The 26,971-nt window shown below is 42.7% G+C and overlaps 1 protein-coding gene across 5 annotated transcripts; it reads right to left on the reverse strand.

Moving 5' to 3' along the window:
• Positions 1–372: 372 nt before the first annotated feature.
• U2AF1 (U2 small nuclear RNA auxiliary factor 1) lies at positions 373–18,572 on the reverse strand. 5 transcript variants are annotated; one of them, XM_065677050.1, is made up of 11 exons: positions 18,466–18,558; positions 17,021–17,566; positions 15,879–15,966; positions 15,609–15,665; positions 13,138–13,168; positions 12,492–12,558; positions 8,165–8,214; positions 7,458–7,556; positions 6,149–6,282; positions 5,718–5,810; positions 373–3,309 (listed from the first exon to the last, which is right to left on the reverse strand). In XM_065677050.1, the coding sequence occupies exons 3-11, from the start codon at positions 15,923–15,925 to the stop codon at positions 3,171–3,173; spliced, it is 717 nt and encodes a 238-aa protein (XP_065533122.1). In that variant the 5' UTR covers positions 15,926–15,966; positions 17,021–17,566; positions 18,466–18,558; the 3' UTR covers positions 373–3,170. The 5 variants fall into 5 exon arrangements, with proteins under 5 accessions (XP_065533122.1, XP_065533121.1, XP_065533123.1 ...); XM_065677049.1 differs by lacking the exon at positions 17,021–17,566 and having other exon boundaries at positions 18,466–18,572; XM_065677051.1 differs by lacking the exons at positions 12,492–12,558; positions 13,138–13,168; positions 15,609–15,665; positions 17,021–17,566 and adding an exon at positions 11,609–11,675 and having other exon boundaries at positions 18,466–18,572.
• Positions 18,573–26,971: the final 8,399 nt, after the last annotated feature.

The following is a 26,971-nucleotide window of genomic DNA, read 5'->3' on the forward strand; positions in this document are numbered from 1 at the left end:
AAAATGGAGCCTTCTTATCCTCTACAGACCACAACAGAAACTTACAGGATCTCTCAACCAGAATTCTTATTCATTCAAAAAAAAAAAAAAAAAAAAAAAAAAAATCCCAAACCAAACCCCCAACTCCTAACCCCAAGTTGCACTCTTGATACTTCATCAAGTAAATATGGAGATGACAGGCGTTTTGTTGTTTTGGTTTTTTTTAGATGAAGACACACTTCATCAGCTCTAAGAAACAGAAGGCAAAGGATAATCAACTCAAAATTAGCTCAAGACAGACAAGAGCTAAAAATTTGAAACTTGAAGTCCATGTCCTCATTAGTCATTTAAGAGCAGCATCCCATCTAAAGGAACGGGATAAATTTTGTCAGGTTCTTATAAAAACAAGGCTTTATTTTGAGCAAGTTTTCTCCATTTGGTTTTACAGTCTCAACATACATCATATTCATGGACAAGCAGTATTTTCACAGAATAAGAGCCAAATACAAAGAAGAGGAAGCCACTTGGGATTAACAGTTTCAACCTAATTGACTCAGACTTCAGAAAATACCTTATGCTGTCACTTACTTGAGGTAAAGGAATTCCATAAATTAGGATCTACTGACTAACAGAAGACTTAACAATGAAATATTTGTGAGAAGCAGGTATCTCAAGGAGGAAGGGGTGGGGAGAAGTAATCTTACTCTAAGACATTATGAGCAACTACAGAAGGGGAAAGTAGGATTTCCGCTTGGTCTGTATTGGTAAAGCCAATACAGTTTGGACTATGATGGGTATTTAACCAAATTTGTGCAGTTTTAAATTTCAAATGTGATGAATTTTACTGGTAGTACAGTCTTCAAAGGTGAACCTAACTGAAGCTTAGTCATGAGCTTAGTTTATATGTTGAATGCTGTCACTAGGTAATCATCACACAATCAGGTAATGGTTGATGCACAAATGTTTTTTCCTTCAAGTATCCAGCAAAATCCATTGCTTTCAGTGCCCATTATGACATATCCCAATTACATGGTTAACTTTTGGACAGCTGTGCAATCAGACCATAAAATGATGCATTTGGTGGAATTCAAGAGGGCTTTTTTAAAGAAATACTAAGCTAGAAGGAGAAATCAATCTTCTGCTATCTGTTCATACACAAATGTACCTGCAGATTAACGGGGTTTAAATAAACAGATGAAAGCCATTCTAGGGTCACATTTATTGTTAAAAACTAACTTGTTTATAGGGCAAATCAGCTTGTGTCATTACTCTATGGGAAAATAAACAATCTTAAACCTTTTTAAGTAGTTCCCCCATTACACTAGATACTGGCTTGAAAACAAGAAAGACTATCCTCACCTTTTTGAGCCCAAGATTTAAGTTAGCTCATTAATAATCTTACATTTCACTGAAGAGGAAAGGGAACTAGATTCATATTCTATAAACTACAAGAACTGAATTATCAATGTTAGATTACTAACACCTAGCAGAAATACCACAGGTGTCAGCTCAGCTATTTTTTGCCAGGCACTGCTCAATTTCTCCAGTGAAAAGAAAGCATAATTTGATTCATGTACTTGCAACAAAACATAAGCAGTGAAGCCAACTTCAGAGTGATATGCTTCTTTTAAAAGGTTACTGGCAAAGCAGATTAACTTAGAACAGCTCTTTTTTCAATATTATTTTGTTTGCCAACTCCAAGTTCCAGTGAGCAAAAATGTTACACTTACTTTGGAGGCAGAGAGAAGCTGGTTTGTTAATCTATGCTTTTTTTGTTTTAACAGTAACAATAACAATAATAAAGGAGCAGATTTATCATTTAACAAGTTATCTGACTCAGAACTAAAACAGGACTAGTAAATTCTCTCCTCCTCTGGAAAGCTCTCTTACACAGCTTCATCAAGTTGTATCTTGCTGAAATATGACCACTGACTGAAATATACTATGTTCCACTTTGAATAAAAGCAGACATGAAGTTAAACTGCAAGACAGCCATTGTACAAATTCTCTCTCAAGATGTTCCAGCAACATTTAGAGCTTAAACTCCTTAGGAGAGCCAAGACCTAAGATATACAGCTACTGTGTAATTCAATTAAAAGTCAGAAAAAGATGTCAGTTTCTTCACAAACAAGACATCTATCCATTAGCTTTTATCACACTTCAGGCTATCAGGAAGTGAATAAATGTGGAAAGACATTTATTTTGAACTAGCTTCCTATTAGTTTCCTATGACCTTGAACACTTAACAATGCTTTTCATTAAATGACAGCTAAGAGAACATGGAGTGGAAAAAAAAAATCCCTTCAGCCCTAGAGAAATTTGGTCCTTGTATTTAGGACTTTGCATTTCCTTCAATAGATGCTATGTATTGTGCTGTATGGAACATAAACTTCCTTACAAAACCTCACCTGCCTATTATGAATTATTGCAATAAAAAATATTACTATTTTCCCCCACTAGGGAAAGTTGCACTTGGCAACTTTCTTTCCAGCCAAAGACAAGGAATTTAGTCAAGAATCATTAAAAAAAAAATTAAGCTATGAACTCTGGCATGGTAGCAATTCAGCTACTCCAGAGTGCTTATAAAATAGGCTTTAGATTTTACATCAAGAAATTGGATTTATTGTAAATGCCACAGTCACATTGATAGACAGAGCACAAACTTCTGGTAACAAACAAACATACATTTTTGTAACTAAGCGCTTCTACTTGGTAAATAAACGCATTTTGCACAGCCTTCCTTTTAAATGTGCCTAAACTAACCTAAATAAGCAAACAGCATAGCAGAAGAGGGAAACTTATGTAACTGTTTCTTAAGCAGTATATTATTTTTACTATGTATATAATATTTTATATTATATACACACACATTTTCATCAACAGTTCAAATTATACCCAAATAAAGAAGAAAAAAAAAAAAAACCAACCCAAACCAAAAATCAAACCCCAAACTGGCGCTCCTCCAATACATTTACCACCTTTCCCTCAGGCATAGTTAATCCAGGTAATTTGTCAAGATAGAGGAATGACAGTTAGAAAGACTCCCCCCACAAGAAACAAGTTACACAAAGAATACTGTATCACTACAAATTTTTTATTCAGAAGCCCATCTTTTAAAAAAAATCTTATTATGAACTTGTTTGGTCAAACTACAACACTTTCTAGCAGACATACAGTAAAAATAGCATGGCTCAGAATCGACCAGATCTTTCACGATCTCTTGACCGCCTCCTATCACGTTCGCGTCCTCCTCCTCCACCACCACCACCTCCACGACCACGATCTCTGGATCTAGACCGACGTTCACGGGACCTCGACCTGGATCTATGCCTTCAAAGAAAGTTGGAACATTTTATTGTTTCATCACAATTGGCAGTTTACTTGTTGTACCACACAGTGGATCACTTAAGAACGTATGTAACAAGGAAAAGAGACACTGTGATTAGGAGGGCTGGTGAATTGGCACTCAGGCTGTGAAACCACACAGAATCAATGAGGTTGGAAAAGATGTTTAAGATATTTACAAACTGAGCAAACTTAATACCAGGGAGTCAACACGCACTGTTAAAAGATTCAACTGATTCCAATGGATGTGCAAGCCTTGGGAAAAGGCAAGGAGAGGAACTAAATACACTTCATGCAGCTGTTAATTAAAGAGGCAAGAGAAAGGGTCACGTGCTTTGGCAGTTACAAATAGCTCTTAATAACACATATCAAAACCCTACAGGCTCTAAGTCCACTCCTATTAAATCAACTGCGTTAATCAGCAATTACAACTCAGTTATCTTTTTTTTTGGGGGGGTAGGGTTATTTTTTTCCTTTCTTTTTTTTTTTCTTCCAGAAGCCATCAGTATTTGCAAATAATCCTCCCTGCCTCTGAGGTCAATGACTTATATTCAGGAAGCAAGCTAAGACCACCCAGCATGTAATGTTAATACAGCTACTATGGATCTATCACTTTATGTGGACCTTTTCAAGGAAAGGAGTGGTTTGAATGCTTTTAAGCATTTTAGAAAATGCCAATTTTATAAAAATAAGTAAACAGTACATTTTAAAACAGGTGTAGAAATCAGCAGAGCTAAAAAGCTCAGGAAATTAATGCTACAAGTCTTAAGTATGCAGAATATTGTTACATGACGACATTTTTTGGGGTGGGAGTGTGGGTGGTGACAAATTTTACTATGACAGAGACATACAGAACTCTTGCATACCACTGAGCTGTTCAGAATTACTAAATTAATCTATCACTCAAAAGTTCTGGGTTACTCTATTTTCTCCTCCCTCCCCCAAAAACTTTGATGTATTTCATCGTGCAGAACTACTTTCAGGTTAGTCTCATTTATACAATCTAGCTGTGAAACCCCACTGACACTTTTTCTAATATCTAGCCTTACTGCTAACCTGTGATAGCTTTAGCTGCACAAAGGATTTAAATAGGGCAAACTGAAACTGGGCAATGGGTAAAACCATCATATTCCAAAGCCAAACACAAAAGTCTGATCTTGCTTGCAATAAAAGGTGAGACCTTTTAACTGGTGGTATTAAATTCAAGAGACCCAGACTCATAAAAATGACCAAAAGGCTAATATAAGAGCATACTTCAAATTTTCAAACTTCTTAAATGCTTAAAGTTTAAATTAATATTAATTGGGGAAGTCGTTAGGCACAAACACATATGCTTAAGCAACACAATCTACATGTTCCAAAGTTGAATTCATCCTCACAAGTTCTAACACACTGCCAGTCAAAGACACTTATAGGAAAAGAACACGTTCATCATCCCAGGCTCCTTCTGTGATTGGAAGAAAATTACAAAATTGTGCTTGCTATAAAAGGAAGCTCAACAGCTTTATGCACCTTTCCTAAAGAGCAAGGTCCTAAAAGCAAGCAGACTGAATCCAGCTCAAAGTAAGCCATACACAAACAGCTGTTATCATAACAGTAGTGATGTAAGTGTTTCTACAAGGTATCTTGATAAATGAATGTAAATATAACACGTATGTACCACAACTTGTTGCCATTAAGCAGAATTACTACTCCTTTCCCCTACTGAGACTTTTTATCAAGAAGGGTCACATTGTGAGGCTAGTGCTATTAAAAAGTAAGCTCAGTACAGCAACTGCCTCTTACTGACACTAAGGAATGAATACAGGCTAGAAAAATTGGCCATTAATTGTTAAAAACAAATAAGGTTAGGTCCTGAATATAATCTATGGTTATACTTGATTGTGCATGATGTTGAAAGTGGCCAGTCTGTTCCTGCCAAAATGACCATTAGCCAAATAGCCTACTTCTGACAAGAGGCCGTGAGCAAATACATTTAGAAGAGAATAAAAGAGAGAAGGGGCAAAGAAATACTTCTCCAAGTAATGTTCACCTGCAACAGTACACAGTTTGGAGACTTGAACCACAGGTAGGTCCCATGTAATCAGTAACTCAGTGAATGTTATTGCTCTTGAACCCTGCCTTCTCTTACATCCACATCAACCTTCAAGCTTTCACAGCACTCACAGCAAGAACCATCATAACTTTTTTTTGTTTTTAAACAGAGACCTATTCCTTTCTTCTAACTTGCCACTTGCTAGTTTCACTTGATGCCCTTTACCTGATGCCTTTTGCTGGCATGTGCCAGAACTGCCTCAGAAAGAACACGCAGGACTTAAGTTTATCTGCCTTCAGAATTTTCAGCAACTGACTCTGAATTTACCTGCTTTAGTCATATTTAAAAACAAACTTACTTTTTACGCCGCCGCCCATACAACTCGCGCCTTAACTCTCGAGAAATGGGCTTCAAATGCATAAAGTTGCAGAAGCCTCCTCGTGTACACTCGCTGAAACAGAATTCAAGAGACACAGTTACAATTCCCAGCTCTAGGCTTTATCTGTTTGCCCTAAACCCTAGTGGGCCTCTAGCCATCTAAAAGTTAATATCTCCTCTAACACTAAACCCAGTAAACTGCAAGCATCACTTACTGACTCTGACTCACTCCTAGATCAAAATCTTACAAAAGATGGCAAAAGTCAAGAGGTTCAGTGCACGTACTCCATATTAATGTTACCTGAAGTGATTTTTTTTGGTACCCTAAGCTACATGTAAATGCCTCACTCAAGCAACCACCCTGTTTGTCCAAGCATTTCAGAGATTCTGCCAGAGGAAGTCACTTTTTACCCCATTTCATATTGACGGCAACAGGCCTCTCTGAAGTCAGTCACAGGTGAAAGCTCAGCATGAATGGGCTGTCCATTAAACCAACGATTGTTCAGGTCAATCACAGCCTTTTCTGCATCTTCTTCACGGCGAAACTAAAAGCAAAATCAGCATTTTCTCATATTACAGAGAAGCAAGAGAAGTAGCTTGAAGATTCCCATCAGATCAGCTGTGTGATCTGATCTGAGGCTTAGAACTAGTAATCAAACTAGAAGCTACTTCAGAGATCCTGGGACAGTCCATCAAATCAAGGGTAAAGATGACAGCTTCTCATTAATCAGGAATCAGCTAATCAGAACATCAGTGGCTCCTCTTATGTTCTATTTAGTCTTTCAAGTTAGAAAGTTAGTCAACAGAAGAAGATATGTATTCTTAGTGCAACTTTAAACAAACAGAATGCTTAAGAGTACCTTCTAGAACATTAATGCTCCAAATCAAATGGGCCTTTTCCCCCAGCATTTAAGAGAAATCTGCACAAGAACTGAACCCCTCAATCAAGTCAGAATTTACAAAAATCTGATCCAGTTTTATGATGAATGTAGAACTTAAATTTGAAATTCCTTTTCACAGCTGAACACTCCTAAATTTTTTAAACCAATTTTTTTCCTTCTGATGATAAATCTACACAATCGAGAAATTTAGGCTTTACTTTCCAGTGAAAGGAATGCACAGTAAAAATTGTCAAACTAACAGTCTCAAAACTCCCCAACTCTAGGTACACACCATGAAATTTCTTCAGTTGACAACTTTTTGCTCATTATTCAAGAGATACCAATGACTTTTAAGAGCTAAGCTCAAGTGTTCCAATTTGCATCTTAAACCACCCAGCTATTGCCAAATTAGCAATACATTGTTACAAGACATGTTACAAGACATTTTGTTTAACTGAGAAGCTAGAAAATAAAAGCAAATGTTGTGAATAATTCTCTCCTCATAACTAAGTGCTTAACAGGCAGTGTGATAGACAGACCCCAAATTAATCCAGCAAACTGAACAGGCCATCAGCGGTGACTGTATTTGTAAGAATGTATAAAGAAGTGTTAACCTTTATGAAAGCAGCAGATTTGGAGTATCGAGATCTTCAACATAATCTCTTAAAATTTCAGATTCCATTCACATTTTCACTTTCTACTTTATATTATGAAGTTGGAGAGGAACTTATGTCCTGAAGAGCTACTCTCACAAGTTACAAGCATACAGTAGCTTTCAGAATTATAAAATAAATAAATACCACCCCTATTGATCATATAAAAACGTTTCTCTATCCTACCTTTACATATACGTTTCCTACTAGATGATCTCCAAGGTTATCACAAACGTTCATCTCTTCAACCTCACCGTATTTTTCTTCCATTTCTGTGAAGACCTCCTAAGCACAAAACAACCAATTAAAAGGTTGCGGCTTATTAGTTCTAGCTACAGAAGTATTGCATTTAGATATCAGTACGTACAAAGGAAGGCCTTTCTTAAAAAAAAAAAAAAAAAAGGCAAAATAAACCCACCCCTTTTTTTTTTTTATATTTCTGATTTTAAAATTAGTACTTGCTTGGCTTGTACTGTGTCCATCTGTAATTAGGGCACTAACAGGATACAGTAAAAAGCTATGGAAAACATTATGCATACAGTATTTACAGAACACGTAAGATGCACTGAAAACACTATATATAAGCCCTGATGCTAACAGTTTTACTCAACTTGCTTCTATAGTTAAGTATATTTTAAGTTTACAGCAAAGAGAAGTATTATGGAATCAAAATGCTACACTGCTTAACTGCTGTTGATTTTTAAACAAAGTCTATTATGAACAGCAAAGTTAATGCCAAATTAACCAAGGTTATACCAAGAAATATGAAGCACTCAAGGCTGTAATTTTTAGAACACCACCTGCGGAAACAAGTGCTTTTCTGTGAATCCATCTAACTCATTGTGTTGACAAATCCACAAACGCTTTAATACATTTTTACATCTGTTACATACCTCAAAGAATTCATCATAATGTTCCTGCATCTCAACATCGCTCACAGCACCTGTAAAAAAATCAAGAGTCATATCAATTAGAGCCTATCAATAATAAAGAAGAGATTTTGATCATACTACAAAATCTAGAGAGGCCGTCTGGAGCATAAAAGACACCATATAGCATGGAGCTAACTAACAGGAATATTAAAAATAACTACGTTTCAAGAACTTTGAGTTCCCAAAGTGTATGTCAAGACATTACATTGACATGATCAAATCAAAACAAGCTTTAATCAGAGCCAAACTTTTATGCCACAAATTTAAAAGGGGAAAGGAATTACTCTTAAACATCACTTAAATTTAATATACAGTCCTACCCTCTTTCTACCAAGTTTTACCTAAACAGAAGGCAAGTGCTTTGTTATGTTTGCATATTTTAATATATATTTTATTGCATGATTAAAATTTAGTGTTCCTCTTCCTAAAGGCAGAATTTCATTTTAACACGTCCACCTCTCCAGCATATTACACTAGAATTTGCGAGTTCACAATGTAACACAGCCTAGAATTCTTATTTTCACATTTGCTTAAAATAGTTATTGAAATGACACACTTTCCTCAGTGCCCTCAAAGAAGGGACCATCATGCTCTGCAACAGAGAGCAATTTTCTAGTTTAATTTTGAACATCATTTTCCTGAAGTCCTGCAGAACACCTTTAAGTGCAAGACAAGCCAGCCATATACTCAGGTTAGATTATTTTCATGCTTTAAGCTGGACTTCACAAATGAGCGCTGCTTGCCTGCTGCTATAAAAAACAATGCACGTTTGGCTGATTTTTCAAAGCATTAAGAATATAGAAACAAATTTCATTTCTTTCTTCCAGACTACAGCATTTTAAACTACATTAAGGTGTGCACATTAAAGCTTAATGTATTAGCTCTTCAGCAGCTAAGTGGTTTATCAAGATCAAGCAGACCAGCTTTAAAATGAACCCTGCATTTTATTCTAGAAAAAGTGTTCTAGCCTTTAAATTACAAACACTGCTGGTTTAGTTCACAGAATGTGAGAGAGAGACTGAGCCAACAAAGTTGTGCTTATTTATTTCAAACTGTTATGGAAAGAAAGAAGTGCCTTGGGCTCAGTCATTTTTGGCTAATGTTACCATTTGGATGAACTTTACATTTTCCTTCAAAGGCTCTAATATTAACCAGCCACAGTCTTTGGAACTGTCATTATTTTCCTTCCACCCATCTCACCTCCTGAAGAAGGATAGGGGGCACTTGCTATACAGTTTGGGCTAGGAACGTTTCTGCATTTGAAACATGCCTGCTTTTAAGAGCTTTTTTCTTCCCTATGGTTATATAGCAAATTAAGGAATATCAAACATTAAACCAAACCTTCTATACAGTTTAATACTTAACTATATTCCCAGGGTTCTGCCAACACCACTGATAAGAGCTTACTAATACCTAATGATTGGGTTTGGGGGTTTTTTGTTTGTTTTGTGGTTGTTGGTTGGTTTTTCTTAAAGAATACCATACAGAGGCTCTGTGAGCCACACTGGGAATAAATAATATAATACTACTTGTTACCAGACGGACAAGCACTAAAAACTTGTATGGAGATTTCATTGTCGTATTAGGAGATCATAAACAACAGTTAGTTAATGACTACTTGAACGTCCTTCTAAAGTGGGAAGCATACATATGCACAGGCTTTACAAACATTGATTTGCCAGGGCCACTGGTATCTGAACCTTGAGAAGCCCAAATACTAATTGAAATACTCAGGAAAACTACTGCTGTTCAAAACTAAGGTTAATCCTCTATGATGGCAATAGAAAGGAAGACAGTTAAGCAACAATAACAAAAGCATTAAATAGCTACCCAATTTATCCATTAAAAATACATGCAGTACTTAGGTAGGGACAAGTTTTGAGAAAACAAGAAGCCAGGAGTTTCAGCAAACTTACTGGTAACAACAGAGCTTCAGCTCTACCACAGAAGGTATAGTCAAGCTCTGTTAAATAGCTACCTGCTCATCAAGACAAACTAAAGACGGATACCAGCATTCAGAAAACACTAGAGAATCTGTTCAAGGCTCTTGCAACTTTACAATCTAAACAGCTCCACAGACCAAACTGCTGTTAACTGTGCAAATTAGTTACCAGCTCGTTGAGAATTCAGGGACAGATTTACCCAACAGTAGATTTTTTGGTTTACTGAAACAGCATTAACTGCTAAGCATCTGCAACAAGAAAGCCTACAAACTGACAGAACTGTGTAAGCATCTAGACAAACTTACAAAGCTTGATACATATCTAGCTCAATTGTGTGACAAAATGCTCAAATTACATCATTGGGCCATTATTAACTTTTAGAAGCAGAAGAGACAGGGCTGACTTTGAAGTTAATGGCTGATTTCACGAAGCACGTCTGATCAAATGCTGGTAACTAATCTGAACTAGTCTATAATCCAACAGTCAAAAAAAGGAATAGCCAAACAAAGCTTTATTACCACACAGTCAATAATCACTTCAACAAGAAATATTAGTTAGAAAATAACACCAATCCTTTTTGGTCCTGAAACTTTTCTTCCCCCCCCCCTTTTTTTTTTTAATCTTACTCTAATATTGAGGATTCAAATCACAGTATCAGTAATCACCGCCCAACAATCCTCATCATTTAACTTCTGCCAGTCTCACAGCAGGTGTGTTTTCTTATGCCATTCCTACCTCTTGAGGAGTTATTAAATTAGTTCATGACCATACCCAAACGCCTTCCCCTCCTCAAAAGTACTTTTAAGGATGCATCTGCCTAGGTAAATAAGCAACTTGGTTTTGGAATTCGAATTTTCAAAGCATGGAAGGAATTTTAAGCATGCACCTATCCAAAAAGGACAGCTGCCAGAAGGGAAGTGATGTCAGTCAAAGTGTGTTCTTCCAAAGTACACTCTAAGTGGAAGCTGCATTAACCTAGGACAAATTTCTGCATGCAGTCTGAAAAGTTTAAAATCCAAGTTCTCTTAACATTTACAGAGCAGGAAATTTGTTCTGGATGAAGTCAATGTGTCACTGTACCGCTCTTTTAGGCAGTGGAACCTAATGAACAGCACAAAATGTTCCTAGGATGCTCCTAGGATGCCAGATTCTCCAGCAGGGAGAAAGGCAGAGGGGAAGAAACCAGTGTAACCAAACTGCTTTACAGGGGAAGTACAATTGCAACCCTTTTTGATTAGATGGTATACAGATTCCCCTCACAGTTCTGGGAGCAGGGAGGAGGGTGAGCGGGACAAAAAAAATGTTGCGGGGATTTTTTTGTGCATGTGCGTTGGTTTTGGACACATTTAATGAAATGTGGTCAGTTTGATCTGTTAAACTAAAATGGCAGACCAGCTTAAGTCGACACTGAGCTCTGACAATCAAGCCCAGGGAACCAGTGAAGGAACTTGTATGAACTTACAGCGCAAACCGTCAGCAGACTGGGAAGAGTTTTGAGGGTTACGGTAAATGTTCAAGAGGGCAATGGTCTGAAATACAAAACGCAACAACTTTATATTATGGAAAATAATTTTAACAAGAAACCGGTTTCCTCCTCTAGGGTCGCTTTTGCCGAGTCTGTGCTGAAAGAGAGGTGGTTATTCTCTCCCAAGAAGGAGAACTTGCACTTAGCTGGTGACCTTTCTGAATCAACCTAACACTGTAAAGTAATAGAGATCTCATGATACTCCATTATTGTATTTTTTGTTTTAATTCAACGTTACTCTAGTGTGGTTTTGCATTTCAGCCAGATACATAATAGATGGCATCCAAACGCAGTACTCAAATTATAGCTGTAATAATTTGTTTGAATTTGGTTGCACCAAATGGTTTCTTAGTAGCAAAAATCACAGGAAAATAATACAATAATTACAGCATAACATGAAATCTCCATTTTCCTAAAAAAAGTTGAGATGAAAAAAAAACCCCAGTTTTGGGAAACTTACCGTACGTCATGTATGTACCTATTTTTATCCCTTTTTGGTTTTAATTTTTTTTGTTACATCAAGAATTTGAAAAATGTCTGCAGTTTAACCCTTTAAAAAGGAAGTGTTACTAAGCAATTAAGTTTCACTTTGCAGTGCAAAAGAGCATCTGCATGAAGTCCAATTTATGCAGTCACTTCTGCATTCTGAACTGCACACATTTGACAAGTTCTTGATCTATGCGCAAGAAGAGTTCCGTCACTTGTCCTGTTTGCAACAGCTTTATGTCAGCAGCTCAGAAGCCAACATTATTTTCTCATAATTAGGAGTGGGCTCTTTAACACCATTCTTTAAAAAAATTTCTCCAACTGTGGGACTTACAGTGTGAGCCGTCAGCCGTCTGTGCACTGTTTTGGGGGTTACGATAGATGTTTTGAATCAAGATGGTCTGCGGGGAAAAAAAATAAAAAGGGGAATTCTACTGGCTGCTGTGCATATAATAGACAATTGCAAAGAGACAACTTGTTTGCAAACAGCTAAAAGTAAGATTCTATTCTCAAGACTTCCTTTTGTATTTGCAGAATATCTTCCAAAATTGCATCCAGACCATCATATTATGAAAACAGTTTTAATTAACCACCAAGAAAGAGCTGCATTTGTCTCAAGAGCTATCCTCAAAACGGGAGTTGTGAGGCAGTCACCTGAAACGTCAAACTACGTGATCTTATGGAGGTGCCTAGCTTTCAGGACCAGATTCATCACTGCAAGGCTGGGAGTGGGGGTAGAAACAGTGTTATGTGCACAGCGTATAATACAGAATGCCAGAGAGTCTAAACTGCTACACCAGACAGTAAGGTTTTTAGGCAAGTCTCATTTTGTGTGTCAGGAATTTCTTGGTGGAATTTCTGTTTAAATAATATAATAGCATCATAGGTATCACGTTCCGATCCTTCAAATAAGGACAATATCCTTTTAGCCCTTCTGCTTTTTACTTGAAGAATTAGCCCAGGCAGACTTGAAACCTTACATTTGTATCGTTCTTCTTAAAATCAAGTTGTCTGAAAAAACAAACCATGTTTAAGTTAGTAAACTAATATGACAAAAAAATTCCAAACGTCCATATCACTGTAAGCAGCTCAAAAATTGAAATTTGATTACTTAAAATACAAGCTCACCGTTAGTTAGTATGAATTGCAATCCCCAAGTAATTTTAGCTTACACATTATTATTAGTCACAGTAAGAATTCAGAACTTAAGTCACAGGACCAGCAATGTCAGACCTACATATGCTGCCCACTTCACATGTAAAGAAAACACCAAAAACTGTAACATCACATTTAAAAATCACGCACTTGTTTTATAATGGGTACAGTCATACCAACCAAAGCTTTGTGCTTCCATGGCCCAGGTTTAAAATAACTATGTTTTGCCTACAATTGGAGAGAGCCAGAAACATGCAGTTGCAATGTTTCTGCTGATCAGTGGTAATTCAATCACCCTGGATCGCAGGACCTTTCCTAATGCAGCTCTCCTATATAAAGGAGCTGTACCAGCAATAGCAACACAAGATAAAAATACTGCGCTGGTAACTTCCCATTAGTGAGTATCCTTCTATCACAGCTGATTATCAATCTGCATACAAGTTTCTGTAGTGAATCCTACACACCTACCGGGTACATTAGAGGTGTTACAACACAGCATACCTGTCAGGAGCAGTGCTAAAGCAGTCCCAGACATCACTGGAATCATAGAATCATAGAATAGTTAGGGTTGGAAAGGACCTCAAGATCATCTAGTTCCAACCCCCCTGCCATGGGCAGGGACACCTCACACTAAACCATCCCACCCAAGGCTTCATCCAACCTGGCCTTGAACACCGCCAGGGATGGAGCACTCACAATCTCCCTGGGCAACCAATTCCAGTGTCTCACCACCCTAACAGGAAAGAATTTCCTCCTTATATCCAATCTAAACTTCCCCTGTTTAAGTTTTAACCCGTTACCCCTTGTCCCTCACGAAGAGTCCCTCCCCAGCATCCCTATAGGCCCCTTCAGATACTGGAAGGCTGCTATGAGGTCTCCACACAGCCTTCTCTTCTCCAGGCTGAACAGCCCCAATCTCCTCAGCCTGTTTCATACAGGAGCTTCTCCAGTCCCCTGATCATCCTCATGGAAGAGTCGCACATTCCCTGCTGACCCACATCAGCTGGCACCGCTAACCACGGTTTCTAAAACAAAGTTAAAGGCTGTCTGCAAGAACTTCCTGACACAGGAAAAAGTTACTGCACGCAAAGGGTTGGTAGGTTGTTTTCTTCTGTTTTAAAAAAAAAAAAAACCACACACACACAAAAAAACAAGATGTATTTTGTAGTGTTACATTTTGGGTTGTGGTGGGTTTTTTTTTTTGGGGGGGGGAGGACTTGCTTAAAACCAAACCTAAAGACACACTACTGTGGAAGCGTCTAATTCAGGAATATTTCTAGTAGCCAATGACCTAAATTCAAGTCTCTAAATAATCAATCACACTCCAGCATGCCCTTCATGTAGGTCAGCAACATGGAGTCATTTTGAAAATGGGCAATATTCCTTCTGAGATACAACAGTTACATTAAAAATTATTAAAAAAAAAAAACCAAAAAACCTAAAATACCAGAAGCGGGAAACTGTTTTTTGTACATGAAGTATCAGCAGTGGTCCCTCTTGACCGGTATCCTACAGTTATTGTCCCTTGGAACTCCCCCTGCCCACTCATGCACTCAAGAGTTCAACCTCATGAGCATCATTGCTCTGAACTCAGACACATGGATGGTACCTGCCTCCACAGTTCTTCCCACACTGACACGAGCCCACCATTCCCATAAATTCTGCTCCAAGTCAGCTCAAATGAACTTGCACAGAACTCCACTGCTATACAAGTTTTACCTTTGTAGGTAAAATCACTGATAACGCAACAACTTTCGTAAGCACTACCCACCACCTACAATATTCCTGAAGAAATCTATTTACCTGTATGCCTTGACAATCAGCAGTGATAGAAAGATAAACAATACACTTCTCCAGGAATGTAATTTCTGAGAACTACAGAGGTCATAATAACAAAACCCCTATCATCCACTGCACCTTTTATTTTCTTTTTTTTTTCCCCTTTCTGGCAGACATGCAGTAACACATCATGTCTCCAACAATATTCACATTGTCAGATTAAATAATATGTCAGGTCAATGGACACAGACACCCTCAGCAACCAGGCAAGCTGTTTCCAAGAAACAACTCTTTCACATTGAGAGGAACAGTGCAAGTTACTCTCAAAACTTATCAGCCTGGGTCAGAGAGCAAATGTAATGACAGACAAGTCACTTATTTACTAATTAGTTTCTTCCATTATATGTATAAAAGATTTAAGTTCACACCTTTGACATAGGTGGAACATGCTGCCATTGTGATTAAAAAGATCTGGGATGGTTTAAGTGCCTAAACACCACTGAGAAGGCACACTCACCTGAAAGTTAGCACTGGTTGGTCTCTACTACAGGCAAGCTTACAACAGCATCGCTTCCTGCAGCCATTAAGGGTGACAGGAGATAATTAGAAATGCTGGGAGAAGTAAATGGAATACCCCCAAAAAAAAGCAAAACCCCATATAAACTGGGGCCAAAAGTGAACTACTTAATCTGGAGCTTGGTAATTATTCACTTGTATCTGAGAATCTATGTTTTAAAGAAGCAAAACTATACTTCCACAAGAAAGAGGAAACAAAAAGAAAACAAACCTGGCTAAATGTTGGTTTGTTGTGCAACCGAGAACATCTGTCTCCATGACGACAAGCTCCAATTTTGAAATAAAATGAACAGTTGACTCTGCAAATAAGAACAAAGTAGTTACATATTGGAACAGGAAACATTAATATGCAATTACTATAAAACATAGGCCCTACATGCCTTTATCGTGTTGTGCAGAAGTAACACAGAAAAAAAGAAATCAGTCTAGGAAAGTATTTACGACAAACCTGTTCACGTCCATTCCTCTTTACCCCTAATGTACAGCAAGTAATCTCAACAATTTCACCTGCTACTCAAACCAAAAGTGCATTCACAACACCACCACAGACAGAAGCAATGATCACCATTTTACCCTTTGGGTTCTCCGTTCTCGTCTTTTTACCAGTTTCACTGTGTGATAGGGTGGGAAATAATGTGAAAAACAGTCCAAGAAGCTTTACTGTGAGCTATACAGTTATGTCTTGGTTCATGCAACTAGGGTCTACTTGAAAGCCAATACAGTTGCACCTACCTAACATTTTATAAGCCGCCTGTTTAAAGTTACACTCTAAGGGTAACTCAGACTACTGTCAACACAGTACCTTCAATAATTCAGGTAAGAGAAAAACCACATTACAGAGAGAATACAAACAAGCAAAACATTTAGTTAAGCCATTTTGATGAGTGTAGTTAATGATTTGAAAAGGAAGCATTTCATATTTTTTTAAACCACAAGCTTTTCTTGAATTAACCATCATCTCATGACACCTTCAGAACTATGCTGGTTTAGAAGTGCCAGCAACACTCACATATAAAGTGTAACTCACTTGGAATAATGAAAGAAAACCATAAGGAGTTCAGTTACCTTGACTGAGAAAACTGAATGCAAAATTCTGCAGGGCAAGAAAACTATTATGGGCTATATATGGGTGAGTGAAACATAAGAATTCTCCTGGAAGAAAGATTATTATTTCCATGCTCAGAGTTAACACCAATTCTTTCCACAATCCTGTGTAGCCAACATCACCTCATGGAAGGGAGAAATAAAGTACTAAAGCACATCTGATCTCTAGGAAAACATTCTACTGTAAAATGGTAACATGTTTATTCTTATGTTTTTGAAAATATATACTTAGCATTACAATATACTTACTGTCTTTTCTGAACTCTAACCTGAAACAAAAAAAGTACCTAACTATAAGATGTCCAATATGCCTCCAACTTCAAGACTTTCTGAAGAGTTCTGCTTGCTTTTTGAATAGAAAACAAGACCTGTAACAGGAATTTCATGCCTGCCATGTTGGCACATACTAATACTGTTAAACTGCAATGCATAATATCAGAAAGGATGCTACAGTAGCAGAGCTCAAGAGTGGCTGCCGGCACTGCTTTTTTCTGACAGACGAGTGGATTGGAACTGGCATGTAGCACTATAAAGCAGAAGGAAATCAGAAGCCTCATGGCCAGGGGCTGGCAAGAGTAATTTAGTCCAGCAGCACATCGATGCCCCCTTTCATTTTTACGAGTGGAAAAACGCGTTGCTTTGGTCAGGCCGACGGTGGTGACCAAATTTTCGTTAGGAGTGTTTTCTAAGTACGCTTCCAACAACCAGAGAAACTAGAGGCGTTCCCGACGGGTGGAAGGCTGCAGGCAGAAGCCTGAGGATCAGGATGCAGCAGTCGGGGAAATCCTCCGCACCCTGGGGAGGGGGGAGAAATAACCAGTCGCTGTCCTCGCAGCACAGCGGGAGCCCTCGGGCCGCTGCGAGGCGCAGAGACACGAACAAAAGGAGGGAGAAGAGGCCCTCCCTGGCAGGGGGATCGGGGGTGGGGTGTGGGGAGAGGCGGCGGGAAGCTCCCGCCACCGCCAGAAAAGCGCCGCCGCCGGAGGCAGGGAGGGAGGCAGGGAGGGGAGAGGGGCCGCCGGAGCGCCACGAGGCACGGGCACACACGCATGGCGGCCGGGGAGCGGGGAGAGGAAGAGGAGGAGGAGGAAGTCCCCGAAGAGCGCGGACCCGGCCCGGCAAAGGGGGAAGAGGGAAGCGCATGGGCGGGGCCCGCCCGCGCGGGCACGCGCAAGGCCCCACGCGGCGGAAGGCGCGCGCGCGCGCGCCCCCTTCCTTCCCTCCCCGTCCCTTGCGGCGCGCGCACGCGCGCTCCAGCGAAAGGAAAGGGAAGGGGAAGGGGGGGGGTGGGGAGGAGGAGGAGGGCCGCGGGCCAGGGGGAGGCGGATGGGGGGGAGGGGGGGGGGGTGTGCAAGGGGGGTGAGCGCGCCCGCCTCGCTTCCTTTTTCCCCCGCGGCCGCGCGCCGCCACGTTCCAGCGCGCGGCTATGGCGAGGAGGGGGATGGATGGAGGGGGAGGGGGAAGGGGGAAGGATCCCGCGGGCGCGCGCCCCGGCGGGGGGGTAACCGCAGGGCCCCGAGGAGGGAGAAAATGGGAATAGGGAAGGGCTGACCGCCACGATGCGTACAGGCCGCCCAGGCTGGCGCTGCGCGTCCCCGCGGAACCCACTACCAGCCTCCGGCCTCCCTCGAGCTCCCCCCTCGGGGCTCCCGGAGCGGCGGGAGCGGCGCCGGTACCAGGGATGGGCCACTCACTTGTCCTTCTCGGTGCCGAAGATGGAGGCCAGATACTCCGCCATCTCCCACCGCCCGCCCGCCGGACAGCCCGGCGCCGATCGCGGACGTCACAGACGCCGCGCCGGAAACACTTCTACGGCGCGGGGCGGGTGGGCATGCGCGGGGCGCCGCCGGGCCCTCATTGGGGGAGCGGCGCAGGCCGCGGAGTTCTGCCTCTCCCCTCCCTCCCACCCTGAGAGCCCTGTTCGCGCCACGCGCCGCCTTTGCTGCGCATGCGCAGGGGCGCGGAGCGCCATGGAGGTGACCCGCTCAGGGCCGGTCTGTGTCTTGGTCGTGGTGGGAGCGTCTCGCCCGGCCGGCCCCGGAGCAGGGCGAGGAAGCGGTGGTTCCACCGCGGAAGCACGGGAGGTAGTGCTCCGAGGAGTGGGCAGCTGGAGGCTTCTCCTGCGCCTCGGAGGGGTGTTGGTGTCAGTTGTAACGCACGTTCTGGTCGCCCTGTGGGTGAGCTAGGGGGTGTTACTGAGGGGTACTGTGCGGTGCGGTGTCCAGGTGTGTGCCTGGGTTTACTCGTTACACACGTTCTGCTGTGTTTTGTGTCTGTCAGGGTGGTGTACCCAAGCTTCTGAAGTGATCTGTGTGTTGCCCAGGTAAGCGCCGAGCAGAAGAAAGATAGCTTAGACAATGGGTCAAGGAAATGGAGAACCTTAGAATGGTCTGGCTTGGAAGGGACCTTAAAACTCATCCAGTTCCAGCCTTTCTACCATGGGCAGGGACACCTTCCGCTAGACCAGGTTGCTCCAAAGCCCCATCCAGCCTGGCCATGAGCACTGCCAGGGATGGGGCACCTACAATATCTCTGGCAACCCGTTCCAGTGCCTCACCACCCTCACAGGGAATAACTTCCTAAAGTCTAATATAAGCCTACCCTCTTCAGTTCAAAAACACTCCCCCTTGTCCTATCACTGCATGCCCTTGTAAAAGGAAGCCTCTGGTGAGTACTGAAGCACAGGGTTAAAGGGCATAACAGCTCAAAAAATGGCAGTCTGAAAAAAAATTACCAAAATGAGACATGACAGAAGGACTGCGGCAGGGACTGGGAGGGACTGGAGCACCTGCAGTAGGTAGTGGGAGCACTGGGAAGGACTGGGAGTTGAGCATGGCTGCAAGTGGGAAGACCTGCGGCAAGGACTGGGAGCACTGGGATGTTGAAACCCCAGCAGTACCTGGGGCCCTAGTGGCCTATACTGCTCTGTACTGGCACAAACTGCTCCATACTGCTCCATACCGGGATGTGTCAATTTGCAGATGACACCAAGTTGGCTGGGAGTGTTGATCTGCTGGAGGGTAGGAGGCTCTGCAGAGGGATCTGGACAGGCTGGATCCATGGGCTGTGGCCAGTGGGTTGAGGTTCAACAAGGCAAAGTGCCAGGTCCTGCACTTGGGCCACAACAACCCCCTGCAAGTCTCCAGGCTTGGGGAAGAGCATCTGGAAACTGCCCATGGGAAAGGAGCTGGGGGTGCTGACTGATGATGCTGAACAGGAGCAGCTTGTTTCCAGGCAGCCAGGAAGCCACCAGCATCCTGGCTTGTATCAGCATCAGTCTGACAGCAGGGCCAGGGCAGTGATTGTCCCCCTGCACTGGGCACTGGAGAGGCTGCACCTTGAATCCTGTGCTCAGTTCTGGGCCCCTCACTGCAAGAGAGACATTGATGTGCTGGAGCAGGGCCAGGGAAGGGCAATGGAGCTGGTGCAGGGCCTGGAGTACAAGTGTGATGGGGAACAGCTGAGGGACCTGGGGGGGGGTTAGGTCTGGAGAAGAGAAGGCTTAGGGGGACCTTATCGCTCCCTACAACTGCCTGACAGGAGGGTGGAGCCAGGAGGGGGCTGGGCTCTGCTCCCAAGGAACAAGGGACAGGACAACAGGAAACAGCCTCAAGCTGCACCAGGGGAGGTTTAGATGGAGATGAGGAACAATTCCTTCCCCAGAGGGAACAGGCTGCACAGGGCAGCGCTGGAGTCACCATCCCTGGAAGTGTTCACAGACTGTGTAGACGAGGCCCTCAGTGCCATGGGTTAGTGGTGGCTTTGGCAGTGCTGGGATAAGTGTTGGACTGGATGATCTTAAAGGCCTTTTCCAACCTGGCTGATTCTGTGATTCCATGACTTGCTGGGGAGCAGCATTAAAAGAGCTTTATATGACTGTAGAGAAGATAAGGATCCTGCTTAGAAGATAAATTGTCTTCCTGCAATTAGCCATTGGTACAAAGGACACTGACAAGAAATCCGAATTAGACCGTTGTTATCATGACTCCAAATGCTGGAATAAAGTAATTGCTCAAAGGCAGGAAGGTGCAGGTTCTGAAGGAGTTTACATAAAAGCCAGGTAACCTGCAAAGAAGCCCATGCGTTGTAATTAAGAGCAGAGTAGAGGTAGGACCAAATTTTTTATGATTGTTTAGGGAAGCTACATGGAATTATGGACCAAAAGCCGCAAATTTGATCCAAGCAAATTGAAATTTTTGAAATTGAACAATAAGGCATTTGGAAGACTGATACCATACACAGCCTGATCAGCTTTTGCAACGAAAGTGTTGTGCCCATCTGAGAATCATGGCAGCAATGTGGACTTACTCACTTTGTTGAAAGAAAACAAGGCTGAGCACTCAGTGTATTGCAAGCAAAATTTGTCTCTTTAATATTTTGGAATTCCCTGAAACATTTACAAATATGCTTTACTTCACATAATGTTCACAGCCCCAGTTGGAGTCCATAGGACTATGTACAATCACAAGTGCTCGCTGTGTTGTGCCCTAACACAATAAAGTTGAAACTTAACACCACGTCCAGTTCTGAGGAAGCAAGCTGAATGTTTATTTTCCTGTCTGACTCCAAATGATTTTTTAAATACATCTGCTGTAAGACTGGAACAGCAATCTTAGTAATGTTTCACTACTTTGACAATAGTTGCACCCAAAGAAGTCAGTCTAATTGCTTTCTATGGCACCCCCTCTTGTTCCTCAGTTGGGTTGAGCTGATTCAGAGGCGATGAGATCCATCACAGGATGAGAACAGCCCTGGAACCACTGTATGTAGTTGCTACATTCTTTCTGTACGTAGTCTTCTGGGATGTAAAGCTCACCAGCTCTCCACTGCTCCTTACTGAGATGTCAGTAAGTTTCTGCTAGGACTTCTGCCACATGCAGACAGGTTAACTTCACTTCTTCCTCCTACAGTCCCTCACTCCTTCCAAATTCACAATTGTGATCCAAGTGTTAGAAGCAGAAATTTCTGTCAGATACAGAAGATCTTGTTACCAAAGAACAGGTACTGCTGTTTAGCTTTGCCTTGCAGTATACGTGCCCTGTAAGGTTTGTCTGTTAAGAGGATATGCTTTTTTGCCTCTGTTGCTCACTGTTGGTGTGCCTCCTACCTCAGCTTACCACTGCAGTTTAAACTCACTAAACCAGCAGAAGCCAAACCCTGCAAATGAAAGGGTGGTTTCCTACTCATGTAGTGAGCTGAACTAGCTCACTGAGCAGTTCAGTGTCAGAGCTAGCATGAGGAAAGATCAGGCCTCCTGCAGCTGTAGCTTGGAGCAAGGGTGGTGAAGGAGCAGTGCAGCCCCTTTGAACAGCAGCCTGCTGCTAGATCAGCTCAGTCATCTGGTGGGAACCTGCTGTGAGTCTTAAGCTTGCCCCAGTCATCCAGGGAACTACAACTGCAAAAGCCTGCAGTGAGCTCTGGCAAAGTACAAGTTCCTGGTGATTTTCATTCATCAGCCTGTAGTGTGTGTTTGCAGAGCATATGCTTTACATAACAAGCAGAACAAACTTGCACTGATTTTCACTTTGTTGGTTTTTTTAAAGCCTTCAGCTACAATAAGCTGAAATAAGTCTATCCTGAGGAATTAAAAATGGTTTTCGCCGTTTGAAATGTGTTGGTTTCTCCCTATCTTTTAAAGACCCTGATTGCTTTAGATTTACCTTGGCTCTAGCTTGTGTGATGGACTGCTGAGAGCAAGAAACATTTTCCAGGCTGTGTCTTTAACTTAAGCACTGTAAGTCAATTGTACTGAAGTCTGCTGACTCTGGGAGCCATGTTTCCCAGGGAAGTAACTTGACCTGGAGGTGCTATTGGAAAACAAACCAAAACAGCTGCTCTCATGTTAGAAATATGCCTTTGTACGTGACAAGCAGAAATCTCATGATGCCTCCAGTGAAAGTAGGTTCCTAAAATAACTTGTTAGGAGTACAAGCTCAAAGAGAAAATTGCATGGCATTCTGCTTTGTGGCTGGTCGAACTGGCACAGTGCTGGTAATGATTTGCTGTGTAGAGAGAGCTTGACTAATAATATCTTACCTCAGTTTTGTGAGACAGTAGTTATAGGACCAGGTCTAGACCTTAGAGGCAATGAACAATTGATAATAAGCCCACTTATATTTTGCTCTGCATTTTCTCAGCAGTTCTCTGTACCAGGGGTTGCCCCTTACACTGGGGACAGCAGGGTTCATCTCCACAAGAACTTTATAACCCTCTGCCTCTTTCTGCATCCCCTCTCCCTCCTGTGCTCAGCCTCGCTGTGCACATGTCAACAACAAGATCATCACCGTGACATACCAAAAGTGTCAGAGGTGTTAGCAGTAATGTGACTGATTATCTGAGAAGTGGGATATCTTCCCCTTGTGCCAATGTAGCTGAACAGTGTTTGAAAGAAAGAGATGCTGCAGTGCATCTGCCTAATGGAAGGGCAGTGGTGTACACAGAGCCTATGGGCACTGGAGGCAGCGTCATGTGGACATGTCACACTGAGGATAAAAGGCTCTTCCTCAGCTTCCTTGAGTGACTTCACCTTGCATACAGGGCCAAGCTTAGAAGAAAGAAGGGGACCTGGGGCAGAAACTAGGGAGTGTGAGAACAGGGAGACGAAAGAAGATCGTTTGGAGTTAATGTTGACAGCAGAGCTAGAAAGATGGAAGGGAAGACAGGAGCCAGGGAAGTGAAGGAAACATGAAGGAAAAGGTCTCCAGAGAAAAACAGGAATCCAACACAGAGTTCCATGTAACTACTCATTACTGCATATTTTATTTGCCCAAATCTAGATGAGGACATTTGCAGGACTCAGGAGAGAGAAACATAGTCTGTATGTTTTCCTGGGCTTCACCCGTACTCTGCTGCTATGGTCTTGTTCAGGTTAGTGACTTATTGCAGGTTATCCCTCTGCCCCAACGTGCTTAGATCTATCAGTTTAAATGCTACCACAAACCCTCCAGTGCTTTGGTCTGCTTTTTTAAGCACAGTGTCTTCACTGGGTATCAGTTAAAACGTGGGGAGGAGAAAATGGTGCCACCCAGATTCGGTTTGGAGATAAGGCACTGACAGAAAAAATAAGGGGGTAGGGAAGCAGCCAGTTTCAAGACAGGCAGAGCAAGAAGGGGAAGAAATGGTGATGAAACAAAAGGCACCAGAGCTTGGATATAGGGGGGAAAAGAAACAAAAAAGAGATTAAACCAAACACAGAAAGACATCCTGGGGGTCAGTGCATAAGGTACTTAATGCGTTCACTGGAAAATGCCACTTTATTGTTGCTGGTGTCCAGAACTTTGTTAATGAAAGAAGTACCTGGAGTTCCAGGCCAGTGCACAGGACTTGGTCTCTCAGGTTAAAGGGATTTTGCTAACAGTGTGAGTAGGGGTAATTAGTAACCTACAGCCAGCAAGCCCTTTGAACAATTTTACCAGCTCTCTGCCTGACACCAGTTGGGACAAGGCACAACCGTGAGGAAAGAGAACCAATTTAAGATGTAATGTCAGAAAAATAGTCAGAGAAAGCGACTCCTGTACCTTAGAGCAGAGTAATAGCATCAAATCCACTTCCATGCCTATACTTCACTAATCACCCTGGTTATATGAGCAGATCTTATCAAAGATCCTTAATTATAGCAATCCCAGTACATGTTACACAGCAGAGAGAAGGGTGAGGTCTTCATAGCTGTGTTCCCCATATGGGTCTGGGGGAGGAGCCTGTCTGATGCAAAGTGGCTGTGGCTTTGTTTCATTAGGGTGTCATGCACAGGCTTGAAGGACCCTGCCAGCACACCCATGGGGAAAGGCTCTCCCTGAGGCCTCCAGGTCACTCACAGTTGGGTGTTAATCACCGTCAGTGGTGGGAGGGCACTGCTTTGGTGCTGTGGGTGAAGGTAAATTTAACTAGTCTGGTATGAGGGGCAGTCAGTGGGGTAGAACAAACAGCAAGGAAGAGGAGAGGAACTGCCAAGTCAAAGAACCGTAGTACGGAAGTAATGAAGAATGTGGAGCATGGTTGAAAGATTTGGGTATGCTATGGAAACTTTTCTTTGGAGAGTTTTCAAGACTCAACCCCTGATTGGGAGCACTACTGATTTATTAACTATTGCTATTAGAGAGTGCCTTACAATTGAAAAAATAGGAACATTTATAAAGCTGCAGGACTTCTGAGTTCAACATGTTATTTGATGTTGTGTTTAGCACATAGATCCAGCAAGCTGCTATGGAGTCTGAGGTCAGGACCTTCATTATGCTGTCTCCTTTCTATAAAGGACCCTCTCTCCCTGCCCAGAAGAGCTTACAAGCTGGACAAAAATGATGTTCTGCTCCATTTTCAGAGGAGGCACAGAAATCAGATGATTTTCCCAAGAGCAAGAGGGACAGGAGGTGTTCGGAGTCAGGATAAGAATTCAGGAACAGCTTTGAAGATTCAGACAGTTCACCAAGCCCAGGGTCACAGGGAGGGGGGTCTTACACCCAGCCCCTCCACCTCCAAACAGCATTGTGAAGGCACCTCTCCACATTCATGCTGCCCTTGCTGGAAGCAGCCGGACCTCTTAGCTAGCAGTCAGGGTGGAGCAGCCCAGAAAGGGGCGCAGACCTGGCCCCACAGGCCAGGGGGCAGAAGGAGACCATTCTGCACACAGCAGTGAGCACTGGTATGTTTGTGGCCTCTCCTCGTTCATGCAAAGAGGGAGACCTCAATGGACAAGTACATCTTGTGCCCAAGGCTGCAGCCTCACTTCTGACTCCTCCAGAGCCACTTTTTGAGGCTTTATTTTTTGCACCCCATTGTTTACACATGCCTTATCCAGGTGTGAATCACTTGGTTTCTCCCTGTTGTCTTTCCCCAGAGCCCTCTAGCCCCACCTTGCTAGGCAAGGAGTTGAGATCCTTTAAGCACATGCTAGCCTGACCCTGAAGACAAGTCAATATTGAGACAGTAGTGATACCAGCTGGGCAGGACAGCTCCAACACCAGGAATGTGTTCTTTCCAGGGCAAGCCTCATCTCTTGCCCTCTGGCTGTGCCAACCCTTGCACTTTCCCCAAATGCGGACAACTGTGACCATGAGGGTGGAAGGCATCCCTGTTGTTCCCCAGAAAAAGGAGAACCCCCCTTTTTCTTCCACTCTCAATGTCTGCCCCTGTGAGTATAATTCTATCTCTCCTGTTTCAGACCTCCTGTCTCAGCCTTGAAGTGCTGCCCCAGGGGATGTTCCTGATCCACCTTCCTCCTATCGCTTGTCCAAGGGGCAGAAGGATTGACTAGAAAGTAATCAAAGTCTGCCTGACAAGCAAATCCAGCTGCTCCTTTGAGGGAAATTCCTCTCTGTGTTGACCTGGGCAGTTTGGATGGAGCGTTTTTTAGAAGCTGATCTCTTTGACCCTTCTGAGTACTTTTGGGAAACTTACCCAGGTATTGCTTGCTTGCTGCCCCCAGGTACTTGGCAGCAGTCAGAGGATGGAGAAAACAGCAAGGCAACAAAAGCAGAGTTTGGTGGAAACCTTGGCAAGTTTGCCGATGACACCAAGCTGTGTGGTTCGGTTGATACGCTGGAGGGAAGGGATGCCATCCAGAGGGACCTTGACACGCTTGTGAGGTGGGCTGATGCCAACGTTATGAAGTTCAGCCATGACAAGTGCAAGGTCCTACACCTGGGTCGGAGCAATCCCAGGCACAGCTACAGGTTGGGCAAAGAAGAGATTCAGAGCGGCCCTGCAGAGAAGGACTTGGGGGTGTTGGTCAATGAGAAAATGAACACGAGCTGGCTTCAGTGTGCACTTGCAGCCCAGAAAGCCAACCGTATCCTGGGCTGCATCAAAAGGAGCGTGACCAGCAGGTCGAAGGAGGTGATCCTGCCCCTCTACTCTGCTCTTGTGAGACCTCACCTGGAGTATTGTGTGCAGTTCTGGTGTCCTCAACCTAAAAAGGACATGAAACTGCTGGAACAAGTCCAGAGGAGGCCACAACGATCATCAGGGACTGGAGCACCTCCTATATGAAGACAGGCTGAGAAAGTTGTGTCTGTTCAGCCTGGAGAAGGCTGCATGGAGACCTTCCAGTATCTGAAGGGGGCCTACAAGGATGCTGGGGATGGACTCTTCATTAGGGACTGTAGTGACAGGACAAGGGGTAATGGGTTAAAACTTAAACAGGGGAAGTTTAGATTGGATATAAGGAGGTAATTCTTTCCTGTTAGGGTGGTGAGGCAGTGGAAT

Source organism: Lathamus discolor, chromosome 4, assembly GCF_037157495.1.
Source record: "Lathamus discolor isolate bLatDis1 chromosome 4, bLatDis1.hap1, whole genome shotgun sequence".
In the NCBI taxonomy this organism is placed as follows: Eukaryota; Metazoa; Chordata; class Aves; order Psittaciformes; family Psittacidae; genus Lathamus; species Lathamus discolor.

Coding starts and splice junctions, on each gene's coding strand:
- U2AF1 (XM_065677048.1), bottom strand. CDS start 16,034: ATGTTTTATAGTAATTGCATATTAATGTTTCCTGTTCCAATATGTAAC. Junction 8,215..11,608: donor GTCTGCTGACGGTTTGCGCT/GTAAGTTCATAC, acceptor ATTTTTTTACAG/GTGCTGTGAGCGATGTTGAG. Junction 6,283..7,457: donor TAGGAAACGTATATGTAAAG/GTAGGATAGAGA, acceptor TTTTGCTTTTAG/TTTCGCCGTGAAGAAGATGC.